We start from the raw sequence: 15,844 nt of genomic DNA, 5'->3' as shown, positions 1-15,844 counted from the left end.
GATAATATTACTGGAGAGATGATGAATTTGTTGAAAAGAGTGAGAATGGCATTCTCATATTTAGATGAAGGAATGATAATAAAGTTGTCGATTTCCACAATAAGACCAAGATTGGAATATGCAGCAGTGGTGTGGTCTCATACAAAGAGGAATATTATAAAATTGGAAAGAGTACAAAGAGCAGTCACTAAGATTATTCTGGAGTTAAGTAAGTTGACCTATGAAGAGAGATTAAGAATGTTGGAAATTCCTACCTTTGAAAATAGGAGAGAGAGGGGGATTTAATAAACATCTATAGAATAATAAATGTTATGGAAAATGTGGACAAAGAATGTTTTGTATATTTAGACTCACAGAGTACAAAGAGACACAATAAGAAGTTGAAGAAAGTTAACTGTAGAAAAGACATCAAGAAGTTTAGTTTTCCTCACAGAAGTGTGCACGTATGGAATGAACTCAGTGAAGACGTTGTCAATGCCAGAACTGTCCATGCTTTTAAGACAAGACTGGATAGATATAGAGATGGGATGCTATGAGATTTCTTCCCTCCCATAAACCACAACTAAGTAAATACAACTAGGTAAATACACACACACACACACACACAGAACTACACCGGATGTTGTTGTATTATGTGAGACAAAATAGAAAAAATGAATGGGGAACTCTTGACATTGTTGATGATAAATATAATTTATGGATAAAAAATATAAGTGACAAGGAAGGAGGTGGAGTGATCATTCTAAAAAATGTGTTAAAGTGGAGAAGGTAATAAAAAGTGAAGACAAGTCTGAAATTCTACAAGTGATGATTAAAAGTGGAAGTAGAAGAATAATGAATTATGTAGGAGTGTATGTGCCACCTATGACCAATGTTTGGTAAAAAGAAGAGCAAGAAGAGATGTTGATAAATGTGTTAAAAGGTCTTGAAAAGATAGTGATGGAAAGTAGTGATATAGTTATTGTTGATGTTTTTAATTGTAAGGAGATAAATTTGGGATACATTGACAACTACTGGAAGTGAGAACGCATGGAGTAATAGACTATTATTGAGGTGATTCCTAGCATGCTGGTCAAGGTAAGGGTTTTGAGAGAGGGTTCAATAGCTGATGATTTCAGATGGGTCAAGTAGGTATTCGAGGACTTCAAAAATCGAGACCTTTAAAACTTTCTGGGATCAGTGTACCATCTGCTTTCTTGGAGAGATAACTGTGATCATGACGTTTGTGTTTTAGTAATAAAAAAAGATCACTTTTATGGTCTTTTTTGTGTGAAACACAACCAGAAAACACTTTACTTCCGTTTTATTGTACAAATCACTGGTTAGCGTTATTTGCTAAACCTAGTGGTGAGCTAGCATTTATTGTAGAATGGTGTCTTTATACTGTGTATCAAAAGGAAAGATGAAAAATAGAAAACAATATCACTTGTTTTCTACAACACACAGGATATAACTTTCACAAGTTGCTGCAAATTGACTGTTGTGTCATTCGCTGCATTGTAAACACTGTCTTAGGCGGCAGTGGAACCTGATACCTTCCTCACACACTTCATCCTTTGTTCACTTGGTAATTCCTTTTGCTTCCCAGACACACCTAAGTAAGTGCTGGGGGAATTGTTTCTTCATGATGAAAGATGTGGAGACTGTGACAGTGGTGGTAATAGACATACCAGTGGTGGTGGTCGCAGAAGTGGGGTCTGTGGTGTGGCGGTGGTGGCAAGGTCGAGTGCCAGCGATAAAGCAGACGTGATACAACATAATTTTTCCCTCCCATGCTTTCTCCTCTTCATGTTATTCCCTCTTTGTGTTATTCTGGTTTCAGGCATTATAATGATTCAGAAGAGGATGAAACAGCTCAGAAAGGAAGAGGGGTGTAGTGCATTGTGCTGGATTTGCACCACTGATAGTTGAAGGCGGTGAATCTGATGTGACTCCCTCACTGATCCTTGCCATGGAATTGACCTTCTTTATTAGAAGATCTTTTCTTTTCCCATTATAAATAGGTTCTGGAGAAAAAACAGTAGCACTGCTATCACTAGCAATCTCATATCCATCACCATCACTGCAATCAGTATGGTATCTTTGTCTACCCATGATGATGCTTGTGACTGTCTTCTCTAGTTATCTACCTATTTCACAAATATTCAGGAACTTCTTGATGTCCTTGATGAGTGTTGAGGTCAAAGGGCCCCATCTTGTGGATGAAACTGACTGCAAGTAGGAGAAGAGGTGGTATGCCTACCAGACATCATATCAAAGTCAGAAGAGGTGGGAACTTTAGCAGACATCATCTCATAGAGCAATGCATAGCCTGACCAGTATTTAGTGAGGAGAGTGTGTGTTGGTATCGTTGGAAAGAAAATTATATGCTTACTTTACTTCAGGACAAATTAATTTAATTTGATTGTGCACTAATTAAAAAAAATGTCATGTTGACTATTCTCGGCACTCACAGTTTGAGCACTGGGTGTTGACTATGGTTGACACTTGCACTTTAAAGGTTAATAAAAAATGTCAAAATCTTTCAAGATCTAACCCTCATGTCTTCTGGCACCTAGCCAAAAAAATTTCCAATAACTTTGCCTCTTCATCTTTCCCTGCTGTATTTCAACCTGATGGCACCACTGCCATCTCATTTATTTCCAAGCCTCAACTCTTTGTTCAGACCTTTGTTAAAAATTCTATCTTGGGTGATTCACGGCTTGTTCCTCCCTCTCCTCCACCCTCTGATTACTTCATGCTACCTATTAAAATCTTATGCACTGATCTTTTCAATGCTCTTGGCACATGGCAAACATAGTATTGTTCAATGCCTGAAAAACTCAGTTCTTCCATCTATCAGCTCAACACAACCTTTCCAGACAACTATCCCCTTTTCTTCATTGACACTCAACTGTTTCCCTCTTCTATATTGAACATCCTCAGTCTATTCTTTACTTATGATCTAAACTGGGGACTTCATATGTCATCTCTAGCTAAAACAGCTTTTATGAAGTTAGGCATTCTGGGTTGTCTCTGCCAGTTTTTCTCACCCCCCAGCTGCTAACTCTGTACAGGGACCTTATCCATTCATGTATGGAATATACTTCACATGTATGGGGGATTCCACTCATACCACTCTTTTAGACAGGGTGGAATCAAAAGCTTTGCATCTTATCAACTCTCCTCTAACTGACTGTCTTCAGCCTCTCTCTCATCATTGTAATGTTGCATTTCTTGCTATCTTCTGCCACTATTTTCATGCTAACTGCTCTTCTGATCTTGCTGACTGCATGCCTCACCTCTTCCCATGGCCTCACTGCACATGACTTTCTTCTTTCTCTCACCCTCATTCTGTCCACCTCTCTAATGCAAGAGTTAACCAGTATTCTCAATCATTCATCCCTTTCTCTGGTAAACTCTGGAGCTCCCTGCCTGCTTCTGGATTTTCACCTTGCTATGACTTGAACTCTTTCAAGAGGGAGGTTTCAAGACACTTATCCAGCATTTTTGACTAATGCTTTCAACTCTGTACGATGACTGGCACCTCTGGGCTTTTTTTCCCCTTGGCCAGTGCCCCTCCGACATAAAAAAAAAGTTTGTCCTTCAGATAACACTTCATATCTTCTATTTCAGTCTGGATTACTTTTTAATTGTTTATTTAAACTGATTTACATAAAAATACAAGGAATAAACAAAAATAAATAAAACCCCCCCCAAAAAAAACAATAAACCCCCCAATTTTTTTTTTTTTTCCCAGGGTTTACCAGGTTTTCAATCCTGCTTTTGGAAATCTATAAACAGGCTGTGGAACGACATGTACCAGAATTAAAATAGAAGGAAACTAAAATTAATGAGTGATTTAACAGGTGTGGTGAGGCAAAGGAAAGAAGAGACAGGGCATGGAAGAGATGGAGGAGAAATAGACATCCAGAGAAGTGGTTGGAATATACAAGTGCCAGAAATAAATATGTGGAAATATGTAGGGAGGAGGAAAATAATTAAGAGAAGAATATAACTGACAAATGTAAAAGTCAACCAAAACTTTTCTATAGATATATGAATATCAAATTGAAAAATAAACAAGAAATAAGGAAATAGTGCAGAGATGGATTGGAGTATGAGGATGATTTTAAAATGCTGTAGATTATGAATGAACACTTCCAACCAGTCTCTATGAGGGAGAGTGACTGAAGTGAGGAAGGACAGGAGCAAGAAAAATTGTTTCCTATGGGGGATATAGAAGTCACAATCCATGAAATAAAAAAAAATAAATAATAATGAGAGAGTTGAATGTGAGGAAGTCACATGCAGCTGACAGAATTGCAAACTGGATATTAAAAGAATGTAGTGAGGAGCTGGCAGATAAAATACATAGCATCATAAAGAATTTAATAAAGGAAGGAGAAGTCTCAAGAGACTGGGAAACACAAATATTGTGCCAATATAAAGGAGATGACAGAGAAGAGCTGAGTAATTACAGACCAGTATCCTTAAGTGTGGTAACCAAGATTTGTGAAAAGTTATTAAGGACAGATGAACTAAACACTTGAAGCAAATGGCACACTGACCCTAAGACAATTTGAACACATTCATAATCCACTATCATTCTTCTGTTTAATAATAAAATTAAATACAAGGAAGAAAAAATAGTATGGAGAGACCAACTTTGATGCTAAGTGGGAGACGGTGAACAAAGCCTTTCATTAGTCAGAGGTAGTGTTTCAAAGGTAATTTAGGATACAAGCTAAGAATGAAAAGACCATAGTTTCTTGAAGTTTATAAAAGTCAGTTGTCCTTGCTTAGATCTTTTTATGTTCATGTTATGACGGCTCCCTTCAGCCATCAGGCACCTTCAGGTACTTACTTACCACAGCAGCAGACATGGGGTAGTCAGCACACACAACAGAGACAACTGCCGTTGTCATTGGGTTTGTTTGGCTAATGGGGGTGAGGCAGGCCTGCATGTTCCCTGTCTGGGCTCTACAGACTACTGAAAAGAGGAAGGATAGCAAGACACTGTTTCAGTGGCTTGCCCGGCAGCTCACTACAGTGCTGCCAATACCCAAGTTCACCACTCGGTGGTACAGCTTCACCAACGTCATCCCAGCGCCACAACATTATATTTTACTATATTTTTTAATCATGAAAATGAAGTTCAGTGCAGTTCAGATCTGATAGAAAATATTAAGAATGTAGGACTATCTGTTGTATCTTTTCCATGGGAGAGATGATATATTTGTTAAAGAAAGTTTTTTTTTGCTTTTTGTTGTTAATTAATAAAATCCAACTGAATACAACCTGATACATGATGTCTTGATTTATGATGCTGCACATTACACAATCATTCCTGTTCATCACAACTAAATATTATATATATATATATATATATATATATATATATATATATATATATATATATATATATATATATATATATATATATATATATATATATTATATAATTTTATTTATTTATTTATTTTTTTCCAGAGCACTACACATAAACATAACAGCTAATTATGTTTTCATTATCAATTACAGGTGGATTCAAAACCCTACTATAACATGTGTCTGGTGGACTACAACACACATGCACCCTCTGAACAGAATACCTGTACTGCTGCTGCAGCATACATGGAAGCATGTGGCATTAACAGTATTCCTATCAAGATTCCTTCTTATTGTGTGCAGTAAGTGTTCTTTAGTACAGTTATACCTACCATAATGCCAGTGCATCAGTAATAATCAAGCCTGATAATGATTATCATTATTATTTTTATTATTATTATTATTATTATTATTATTATTATTATTATTATTATTATTATTATTATTATTATGGAAAACAGACAAAAGATTCACTCTGGAAGAGTTACTTGCTATGCATTCAGTATGGGCCCAGAGAGAAACAAAAGCTGCTTGAGAAATGACTAGAATTAAACTGAACTCATTTATTAAAAGGTCATCAAGTGCTTAGAAACATCATGAATGAAGTACATAGACTGCAGATTTAAAATGATTTAGGTCAGTACAATGAATGGCCTCATTGGGAAGATCATTCCACAGTTTGCAAAAATATGGTACAAAACATCTTACAGACTGATTAGTTTTAATAATAAAAACAGAAAATGGCTGATCATTTACAGCTAATGCATATCTACTTCACCTGACATGAATATAGGGAGCAGGCAAGCTAGCATACAAAGGATGATTAACATTATGGAATATTGTCATAGGGGAGAGAAGTTTTTTTATATAGTCCTTCTGTTTTGATTAAAAGGTTTCAATTAAAACTGGGTATTGATTTAAAGTTGGTATTGAAGTTCTTGCTTTGACTAAGTTTAGCGTTCAATTTAGTTTTGGTTCAGTTGTTAATATTAACAAAAATAAATAAAAATACTTGAGTATCTGCCACCAGTCATGGTTTCTGTCAAATGTTTTGACCTTGTTTTGTATGATAGAGTTCTAGCCATAGGTCTATAAGACATTGAAAAATTCCATGACAACCCGATTGAGTTTTATTGATGCTATTACCTAAATAATAGTAAAGATTGCATATGATTTTTCTCTCTGAATATACACTGAAATATCTAACAATTAATCTTTATTATCTTGGAGTTTTGGGGCTCTTTTACTGGAAACAATGTTACCTAATCGATTCATGATAAATACTTTAAATTAATATTTTTCATCATTAATTTAAATGTCCCCAAAGTTCTTTAATTTTCATAAAACAACATCCTAAATATAGTGTAGATGTTAAATCAATATCTGTATCTATTACTGGTGTTTGACTAGTACATTATAAAAACAGTTCACTCTAAAAGTTTACAACTTAAATTTTGTTTCCACCCTCCCCCCTCTTAAGTCCTAGTAATATATATATATATATATATATATATATATATATATATATATATATATATATATATATATATATATATATATATATATATGGAAGTAATGTGTATGACTGGACACCCAACTTAGGCAGTCATTACCTGTGACCCATCCTCTAAGATAGAAAGAAGAAAAAATGCAAAAGAGAAACGAAAGAATGAGCTATGAAAGATAGAGGATGCTCAGTTCCTCACTCTGGTAGGATCAGCCACATCTATATCTACATTTGCATCAGCATCCACAGTTCTGATAAATATCCACATCAGCATCCACACCCACATCCACAGTTCTGATAAATTGAACTTCTGCATCAGCATCCATTTCCACTTTCGTGATAAAGTAAATATCCCACATCCACATCTGTACCACACACAAAGAGGATGTAGCGGATACATTTTATATATTACAGACTACAGAGTATAGAGCTTGCAAAATGAAAGAGAATTAATTAATGAATATTGTTATGACCAGGTTCAGCCCCTCTTACAGCTGCCGCCAACTTGGGTCAGCTTCCCTAAGCCACCTCCTACATGGCTTAGTGCAGGGCACAAGTACAATGAATCCAGACACCTACTGGTTGTCTGCAACTATCCACTCTCTGAACCTGCCACTCAGTTTAACCTACCATCCAAGAAGAGAATATAACAAACGCAAATTTAACCCTCCAAGCTGGAAAGAATCAATGAGCCATGTTCTAGGGAACAGACAGTATATATGATGTACACACACATGGCAAGTGTAATACCCCACTGAACAAACTTCCCACAGTAATGGAACCACCCACTGTCCAACAGAAATATTACTCACTCGGGCCAGGTGACAGCATATTTTTAATCTTCCAGAGGAAGATCGTAGATAACTGTAGCCTAGCACAAATTGTTATATATTCCTCTAACTCTGGACAAGCACAGCTGTGAACCCAGACATTAGTAGCATTTGAAAACACACAACACACAAACATACATGATACAGCTACAACTAGCTACTGCACTTCATGCAAAAAAGGGAGAAGAGGACAGAACCTGCTCCTATCAAAATACTATGTGCTACACAAAAATGCAATACTATGCACAGAGTCACCCTCCTTCACAAGAGCAACTTGGATATGAGTCACAAATACTTTCTCATTTAATATCTGGCTTCTCCCAGATTCTGGCCTCCTGTAGGGCCTAATATGGTATACAATAATAATAATAATAATAGGTGTTATACTGCAAACCCATCCTTAAATGTATGTGAATAACCCTCCCTAAATACCCCTTTACTTGGACTCATTCTGCATCACATCTATGCCCTCTGATATCTCACTGGCTACTGCTTGAACAAAGAGAGAGGGGACCCATACCACCAGGGAGATGCATGCAGACTAGAACATTTGCTGGAGGAGAGGAGATGCAAGAAGCCAGCCTCCTGTCTGATGGACACTCACTCACTCATCATTCTCTCACTCTCTCTGATCATTAATGCTTAAAAAATTATAGGGGGTTCAATTTATGGGGCTGGGAGGAAACAAACTACACTACAGGAAAGAGCAATCTGTCTGCTACATGATCTACTCATTTAAACTTTTAAGAGGCAAAAGGAAATGAGGGAAATTGGGTGGGGAAGATTAACTTATTTATATAAGTTTTACAGTAACTCTTGGTGTGCCTAGCTACCTGTACACGTTCCTCACTTCCTCCCCCCCCCCCTCTCTCTCTCTCTCTCTCTCTCTCTCTCTCTCTCTCTCTCTCTCTCTCTCTCTCTCTCTCTCTCTCTCTCTCTCTCTCTCTCTCTCTCTCTCTCTCTCTCTCTCTCTCTCTCTCTTTTTTTTTAAACATAGGTACATTATCACCCGAAGGCACACTGCTGTGTGCAACCTATTTTAGGGGTGGGACACAACACACAAATATAAATATAAAGATATATACATATTTATACAATCTTTATGGCCTTATGCTAATATTGTTAGCAGGGGGGTTGGGAACGAGCCCCTCCAGTGGCACAGCTCTCCAGAAGGTAGTCCAGACCCAGCAGGCACAAGTCATCAATGTCTGCCACATACACAGGCAGCTCTGGCTTCACTGGACCAACCTGTATGCAGGTCTCCACTGGTCCTCATAGTGTCATGCAGTGCCCAGTGACACCACACAGTTGGTGCTCCACCACAGGAGGGTTCCTCGTCAACGTCATGTCCGACCTCAAAAACATTCTTTCTGATGCTGTATCCACAGTCAGCCAGCACGCCTTCCTATCAACCACATTATCCACCTGCATGCTGTGGGCAGCCGCCTGATGACATCTTACCAGGAGACAGGCCTGCGTGGAACCAACTAGTTGTGGCCCTCCTTCCCCAGCCAGCTGCTGTTTCCCACATCCACTATCTTGCCCCTCTGCGCTTTCTCAGGACAAGAATGGGAGAGGTGGCCTAGTTTACCACATTCCCAGCAACAGAGCTGGTACACATACTGCCTTCCTTGCTCTGCAGGCTGGGACTGTGGGGAGGTGGGTATCTCTGGGCAGTCTTGCTGCTTGTGACTCTATGGATACATGACCAGCACTGCCCAAGGAACTGCCTTGCATGGGTCTTCTTGGGTCTGCTCTCAATTTGACTGTGCCTAGCATGCAGGTCCATCTTCATGTCCCCCTTGGGCCTGCCAGAGCTAGTCCTGATGAAGGACTCAAATTCAGGGCATGTGCCAGGGCCTCCTGCAGGTCACCCACATGCACCTGTTTCATGTAGATCTTCAGCTGAGGGTCCTCCAGTGCATCCATGAACTGGTCCCTCAGCAGCACTGCTGTCAGCTCCTCAGAAGCCCCTAGGTATGCTTTATGTACCAGATGCTCTAAGTCCTGAGCCAGCTACTGCAGAGTCTCTCCCCGAGTTCTGACTCTGGCCCAAAACTGAGCACAGAACACTTCAGCTTGGTGGTGGTGGCCGTACCGCCTCTCCAGCACACTCACCAGGCTGGAGTAGGTGCGCTGAGCAGTGTCCAGCTGACTCAACACCTCCATCACTGGTCCCTTCAGGCTTGATGCCAGTTACACGGCCTTCTCCTGCTCATCTTATCCCTAAGCTTGGGCAGCTCAAAGTGGCCAAGGTAAGCCTCCAGCAACGCTTGTCCATCAAACTCTTGAGGCTTACATCTTACTATGCTGCTCCTATAGCCATGAGGAGAGGGAGGAGGAGTGTAAGGTGAAGACATGGGAAACACAGGTGTGGTGGGCTGAGGAGCATAATACTGCATCCACATGAATAAGACTGGCATCTGTCCTTGGTCATATCTGCTTTCCTTAAAATTTGGGTGCTAACTAACTTATCCTTAAGGGTGTCAAATGCTTCTCTACATTTTTGGGGCCAATCAAACAGTTGGTTTTACTGCATCAAGTTGGTTAAGGGAGCAACTATTTTTTACAAGTTTTTAATATTCTGCCTGTAAAAGGAACACACCCACAAGAAGTGATGCACTACCTTCACAGTGAAAGGCAGTTTAATTTTTAGCACTGTTTCTGTGTTAGCCAGGTCTGGTCTCTACCTTTCTTTAGAGATGATATAACCAAGGAACTGTACTACCCATTCTTCATTATTACACTTTGAAAGGTTGAGCTTTGTGTCCCTCATGTGGTCAAATAGGCAGTTTAGCCATGTCATAAGAGTATCATAATCTTTAGCATACACATAGCATTTCTTAAGATCAGAGTTAATACTTTAGTAAGCTGTGTAGACAAAAATAACTAGAAAACAACTCAGACCAAAAGGCAGTCCTTTAAAGTGGTAAAGAGTGATTGCTTCAGTAAACATTGTTAGGTCTCTACTCTCTTCATCCAGTGTAACCTGATAATATACATCTTTGAGATTTAGCAAGGTATCCTTGCTACATTTTCCTGCTACATTTTTTACCAACTCATTTAGTTTGGATAGGGGATGGATGTCAGTTGCAAGGTGTGTAATCACTTTTCTATAATCTAAACATAGTCACTTTTCCCCAGTGAGTTTGTTTACCAACACTATGGGTGACAACCAGGCTGAGGTCGAGCTCTCAATGATGTCCCATTCTTCCAGGTGTCTGAGTATTTTTGCTATAATCTCTTTTGTTTTCTCAGGATACTGGTAGATGTTCATGCCAAGCAAGGCACCAGTGGGTAGGTATTGATAAAAAACAATGATTACTAAGGTGGTGATGAGTCCATGGCTTCCACCTGTGATGTTTTTTTTTTTTTTTTTTTTTAATGTGTCCTATTAACCAAATTTTTTTTCCTGTGATATCTTGAATTTGAAGAATGTTCTGTAAATGGATTGCCATATTTAGCTGATGGATTTAGTAATGAAACCTCACTTCTGGTATCAAAAAGGGATTCTAAACCAAACTTATTAATCTCCAAGCAGACAATCAGACACCCGGATTTCATGAGTCACCTGGTTTTGCCATCTCTACCTGGGCATCCTGGTGCTTCACATCTACAGTTCTGCCTTAAACAATCATGACACAAACCTGGAGGTGGATTCCTCCTACATTTTCTTAGGTTGTGCATATTTGGTCAGCAGTATGAACAGTATTGAGATTTCTGTTACCACTGCCTCATTTGTCTTTCTATTTTCTCAAGGAAAGCCATTAAACCACCCTGTTCCAGATTAATGGATTCTGGGGAAGTGGTTGTGTAGGGAGAAGTTTCCTGTACTCTGAAACATCAAAAGGTTAATGAATATGAACCAGTAAAGTACAGCATGCTTAGGGTTATAACTGCGTGTGGTAGGGATGGTGGAGGCAGCAGCAGCACACTCAATACTGTCACTGTGTGTGGCAGGGACAGCAATGGCAGCATAGTCAGTAGTATCACTGTGTGTGGCGGGGATAGCAGTGGTGGCAGTGGCAGTGTCCCACACCCTCCCCATTCATTAGTGTTACCCTGTCCCACATTACAGACTTCTCTGCATCTTGTTGTGGCCCATTCTTATGTTATGGTTTGGAATCCTCTGTGTTACAATGTGAGTTGGAGTCAAATTGATTTCCAGTGTCAGACATGATTTGCATTCAAATATTGCCCAATAGTGGCAACCTGGCTCTAATGGTTTTCAGGGGTTAGGGCATAGCCCACATCACTCCCCAGTTGAAGGGGGATCCTCATGCAAAATTAACAAAGTACACGAGACTTACCGTAGGTCAGTTGAAGTGTACTTCTAATTTTTCGAGGCAAATCACCTCTGCTGGTGCGGAGATTTCACATGAGAGAGAGTGCGTCACGCGCTGCCGGCAGACTTTAAAGCAAGGACTCGACATCCACATGATGAACCAATTAGGAAATTAAGTAACCTGTAGAGCTTAAGGTAGGGAGGGAGAGGAGGGCATGTGAAATCTCCGCACCAGCAGAGGTGATTTGCCTCGAAAAATTAGAAGTACACTTCAACTGACCTACGGTAAGTCTCGTGTACTTTGTTAATTTTACTTCGGCAAAATCACCTATCTGCTGGGCGGACATTTCCCATGAGGCTTTGAAGCCATGTGGATGACGAGGGAGGATGCAATAGTAGAGAGGAAAAGGAAATGCCCCACAAGAAACAGTACTATAACTATTATTCCATGGAAGGATCTTGTACATGAGACAATCATACAATTGGTGCATAAAATAAGGTACATTGCATCCAACTTAATCCAATCTACAAACAATGTTGAAATATGGTAACAGTTCACATCATAAGGTAAACCTAAGGTACTAGATACTAAATACTTAGAATATCCGTGTACTGCAACACTGGAGTGCAGCAACAAACCCAAATCATGTCTTATTCTAGCACTGCATCCTGAAAGAGGTCAGAAGCAGCCACAATGTTCTTATTATAATATTTTGCAAAGGTAGATTCCCTAGACCAGCCCGCCTTAGCCATAATGCATGCGACAGGGACAGCTGCCACTCCAGCTTTTGAAGCTGCTGCTGGCTGCACACTACCAGCGGAAAACTTTGAGATGTCTATGCCGGACATGCGGAGAATGGTCCTGACCCAACGGGCAATAGTTTCTTTGGAAACTGATTTGTGGGGTTTTATGAAGCTAATGAGGAGCCTGGCATCAGTGTGCATCTCATCCTGTCTAAGCTCTTTAGTCACATCAATGTACCTCAGGAGAGTGCTACAGACACATAATCGTGGATCCTTAGGGTAACGATGGAATGTGACCCTGTTGATGTTAAAATTTGGTCTGGATTGTTTAAGAGTGCCCCCCAATTGTACTGAAATGGAGTGTTCATTAATGAGCATGTCTCTGATTAACAGTAGTTGTAAAGTTTGAATTCTGGCAGCTTGAGTTAAGGCCATCATCATAACCAATTTTAGCGTTAATTCTTTAAGGGTTAATGCATGTAAGGGGAACATGGACCTTAGTTGCTCTAAGACAGGTTGGACGTCCCAAGTGTCAGTGTACCTGGGCTGAGGAGTTCTAAGATTGAAAACCCCTCTCATGAATCGGATGACCAAAGGGTGATTTCCTGCCCTGCATCCATCCACCACAATGCCGAGAGAAGACAGGGCACCCCTCGCAGTGTTCACACACTCATAACCCACACCCCTGTCAAAGGTTTCCGTCAAAAAATTTACAATGTGACCTACAGTTGGAGAAGTGGGATCGACATTCCGTCTACCACAAAACAACGACCACCTCTGGACATGTGGGCGGTATTGCCTCTCAGTACCTGGTTTCCAGGAGGCAAGTATGATGTCCGCAGCAGCCGGCAAAACTCCTTGTTTCTGCAAGTTTTCCCTGACAGAAGGCATGCCATGAGCCTCGTGTGGGACATGATGGGGTGTGGATCTGTTGTGGACGGGTGTGTTAGAACATTCCTCCTGTTCGTTATCAAACGTGGGAAGTCTATTAGCAACTGGAGCAGCATGCCCATCCAAAACTGGGACGGCCACAGAGGAACCACCATCCAGCCCCGTGCTTGCTCCGCACGTAACTTCTGAAGGCACCTAGCAATTAATGAGAATGGGGGGAAAATGTAAGACAAATCAAAGTTTGACCAGTCCAAGGAAAAAGCATCAAAATATTTAGCCTCCGGATCTAGCAACCATGAACAGAATGTATTAACCTGTTTGTTAAGCCTTGAGGCAAATAAATCAATGGACGGTGTCCCAAAAACATTACACAAGGTAGTAAAAATGTGTGAGTCGAGTTTCCACTCATGTCTGTCATTAATCTTGCGAGAGGCTACATCAGCCAAGGTGTTGTCCTTCCCCGGTATGTGCGAGCATGTAACCCATGAGTCATGTTCCAGACACCAATCCCAAATCCGGGTAGCAACATCATTACAGGACTTGGACTTTGTGCCTCCCATTTCATTGACATAGTTTATGGCAGTGGTATTATCACAAAAAACTATAACATGTCTACCTTCCAGCTCATGTTCAAATGCTTGCAAAGAGAATAGAATGGCTTTCATCTCCAGGATGTTGATGTGAAGCTCCTTTTCATCCAGGGACCAAGTACCACTTGTAATCTGACACCCCAAATGACCCCCCCAACCAAGGCTGGAGGCATCAGTAAAAATAAATCGATGTCAGTACCTGGCCTAAAAATGTGTCTGTGGTGTCTGTCCACATTGTCTAACCACCAGGAAAGGTCTAGTTTCATGTCTGCAGTAATATTCAAAGGCCTGTCAAAATTACCATACTCCTGTTTCAAAGCGGCAATTTTTCCCCCCTCCAACTTCCTGTAGTGAAGTTTACCTAACTCCACTGCTGGGATCGCAGCCACCATGAGGCCGATCACCCTGGCCACCTCTCGAATGGGGGCAACATCTTTACACAAAAGTTCTGCACATCCTTGGCGAATTTTGATTAGTTTACGCTCAGGTAAAGAGGCAGTCATGAACTTGGTGTTAATAACATTGCCTAGGTATTCAATACATTGTGTGGGGGTGAGAACAGACTTCTCCATATTGATACAAAAGCCTAACCTCTGCAACAGAGAAATGGTGGCCTGAATCGCCTGAAGACATCCTGAGTAAGAGTTACTGCAAATTAATGTGTCATCTATAAAGCTGGTGATAGTGTATCCTTCCTGCCTTAAAGTAGCAAATACTGGCTTCATCAGTTTGATGAAAAGCCGAGGTCCCTCAGAAATGCCATTAGGGAGGCAGGTGAATTGATAGATAACACCTTGCCATGTAAAACATAAAAATCGTTGTTGCTCATCTGCAACCCTAACAGAATAATAAGCATGCCTGAGATCGACAGAAGCCAAAAAATCACCCTGGTTGATGAGCCTGATGGCCTGTTCAAAATTTTCCATTTTAAAATGTTTATATGGTATGTATTTGTTTAACCTCTCCAAGTTAAGAACCAGGCGAAATTCCCCGTTTTTCTTTTCTCGCAAAAAAATAGGAGAGATAACCTGCTGAGTTTGTTTGTGTATGACTTTAATGACTTTAAGCTGTAAAAGTTTTTTGATCTCTCCAGAAATTATCCCCTGTTGCACAGTGTTGAACCTGTATTCCAAATCATTAAAAAATAAAGGATGAACACTATCGACATCAATATCAAGGTGGCAATGCTGAACAATATCCAAAATGACAGGGTCACTGGTAATTTTACGCCACTTATGCAGGAAAGAGTGTAGTCTGCCAGCTTCAAAACATGCACTTGCCTGTAAGTTTACTGGGGCTGCCTGCTGCGGCCGCCCCGGCCCTTGGAGTTTTTTGGCTCCACATCCTGACGAGTGGAGGGCAGTTGTGGGGCAGCCCTGGAGCCATACCTCTGTTGCCCATAGGGTTGGAACCCAGCGTAATATCCCCTACTAGCAGGCTTGTTCCAATATCCACCAGGGCGTTTACCTGCGAACTTGCTAGTAAAGGCAGGCTTTTTCTGCGAGAACTTACTCCGCAGTTTCTCCGCTTCCTCAATTTGTCTGGCAGACTGGGACACATCGTCACCGAACAGAAAGCGAGTAATTGGCACCTTATCTGAACAAAGATGAGCATATTTATAGTTTAT

At 40.4% G+C, this 15,844-nt stretch overlaps 1 protein-coding gene across 2 annotated transcripts in view; it reads left to right on the top strand.

Annotated features, from left to right (window-relative positions):
- Window positions 1-15,844, top strand: part of LOC135111515 (uncharacterized) — a 716,663-nt gene that overhangs the window by 583,210 nt on the left and 117,609 nt on the right. For both annotated transcript variants that reach the window (XM_064024883.1, XM_064024882.1), the window contains exon 74: window positions 5,524-5,672. In XM_064024883.1, the coding sequence (XP_063880953.1) occupies window positions 5,524-5,672 (149 nt within the window). The remainder of the gene's footprint in view (window positions 1-5,523; window positions 5,673-15,844) is intronic.

Source organism: Scylla paramamosain, chromosome 22 (assembly GCF_035594125.1).
Source record: "Scylla paramamosain isolate STU-SP2022 chromosome 22, ASM3559412v1, whole genome shotgun sequence".
NCBI classification, from domain to species: domain Eukaryota; kingdom Metazoa; phylum Arthropoda; class Malacostraca; order Decapoda; family Portunidae; genus Scylla; species Scylla paramamosain.
The sequence above is the reverse complement of the archived record's forward strand: the minus strand, read 5'-3'. Positions and strand labels throughout refer to the sequence as shown.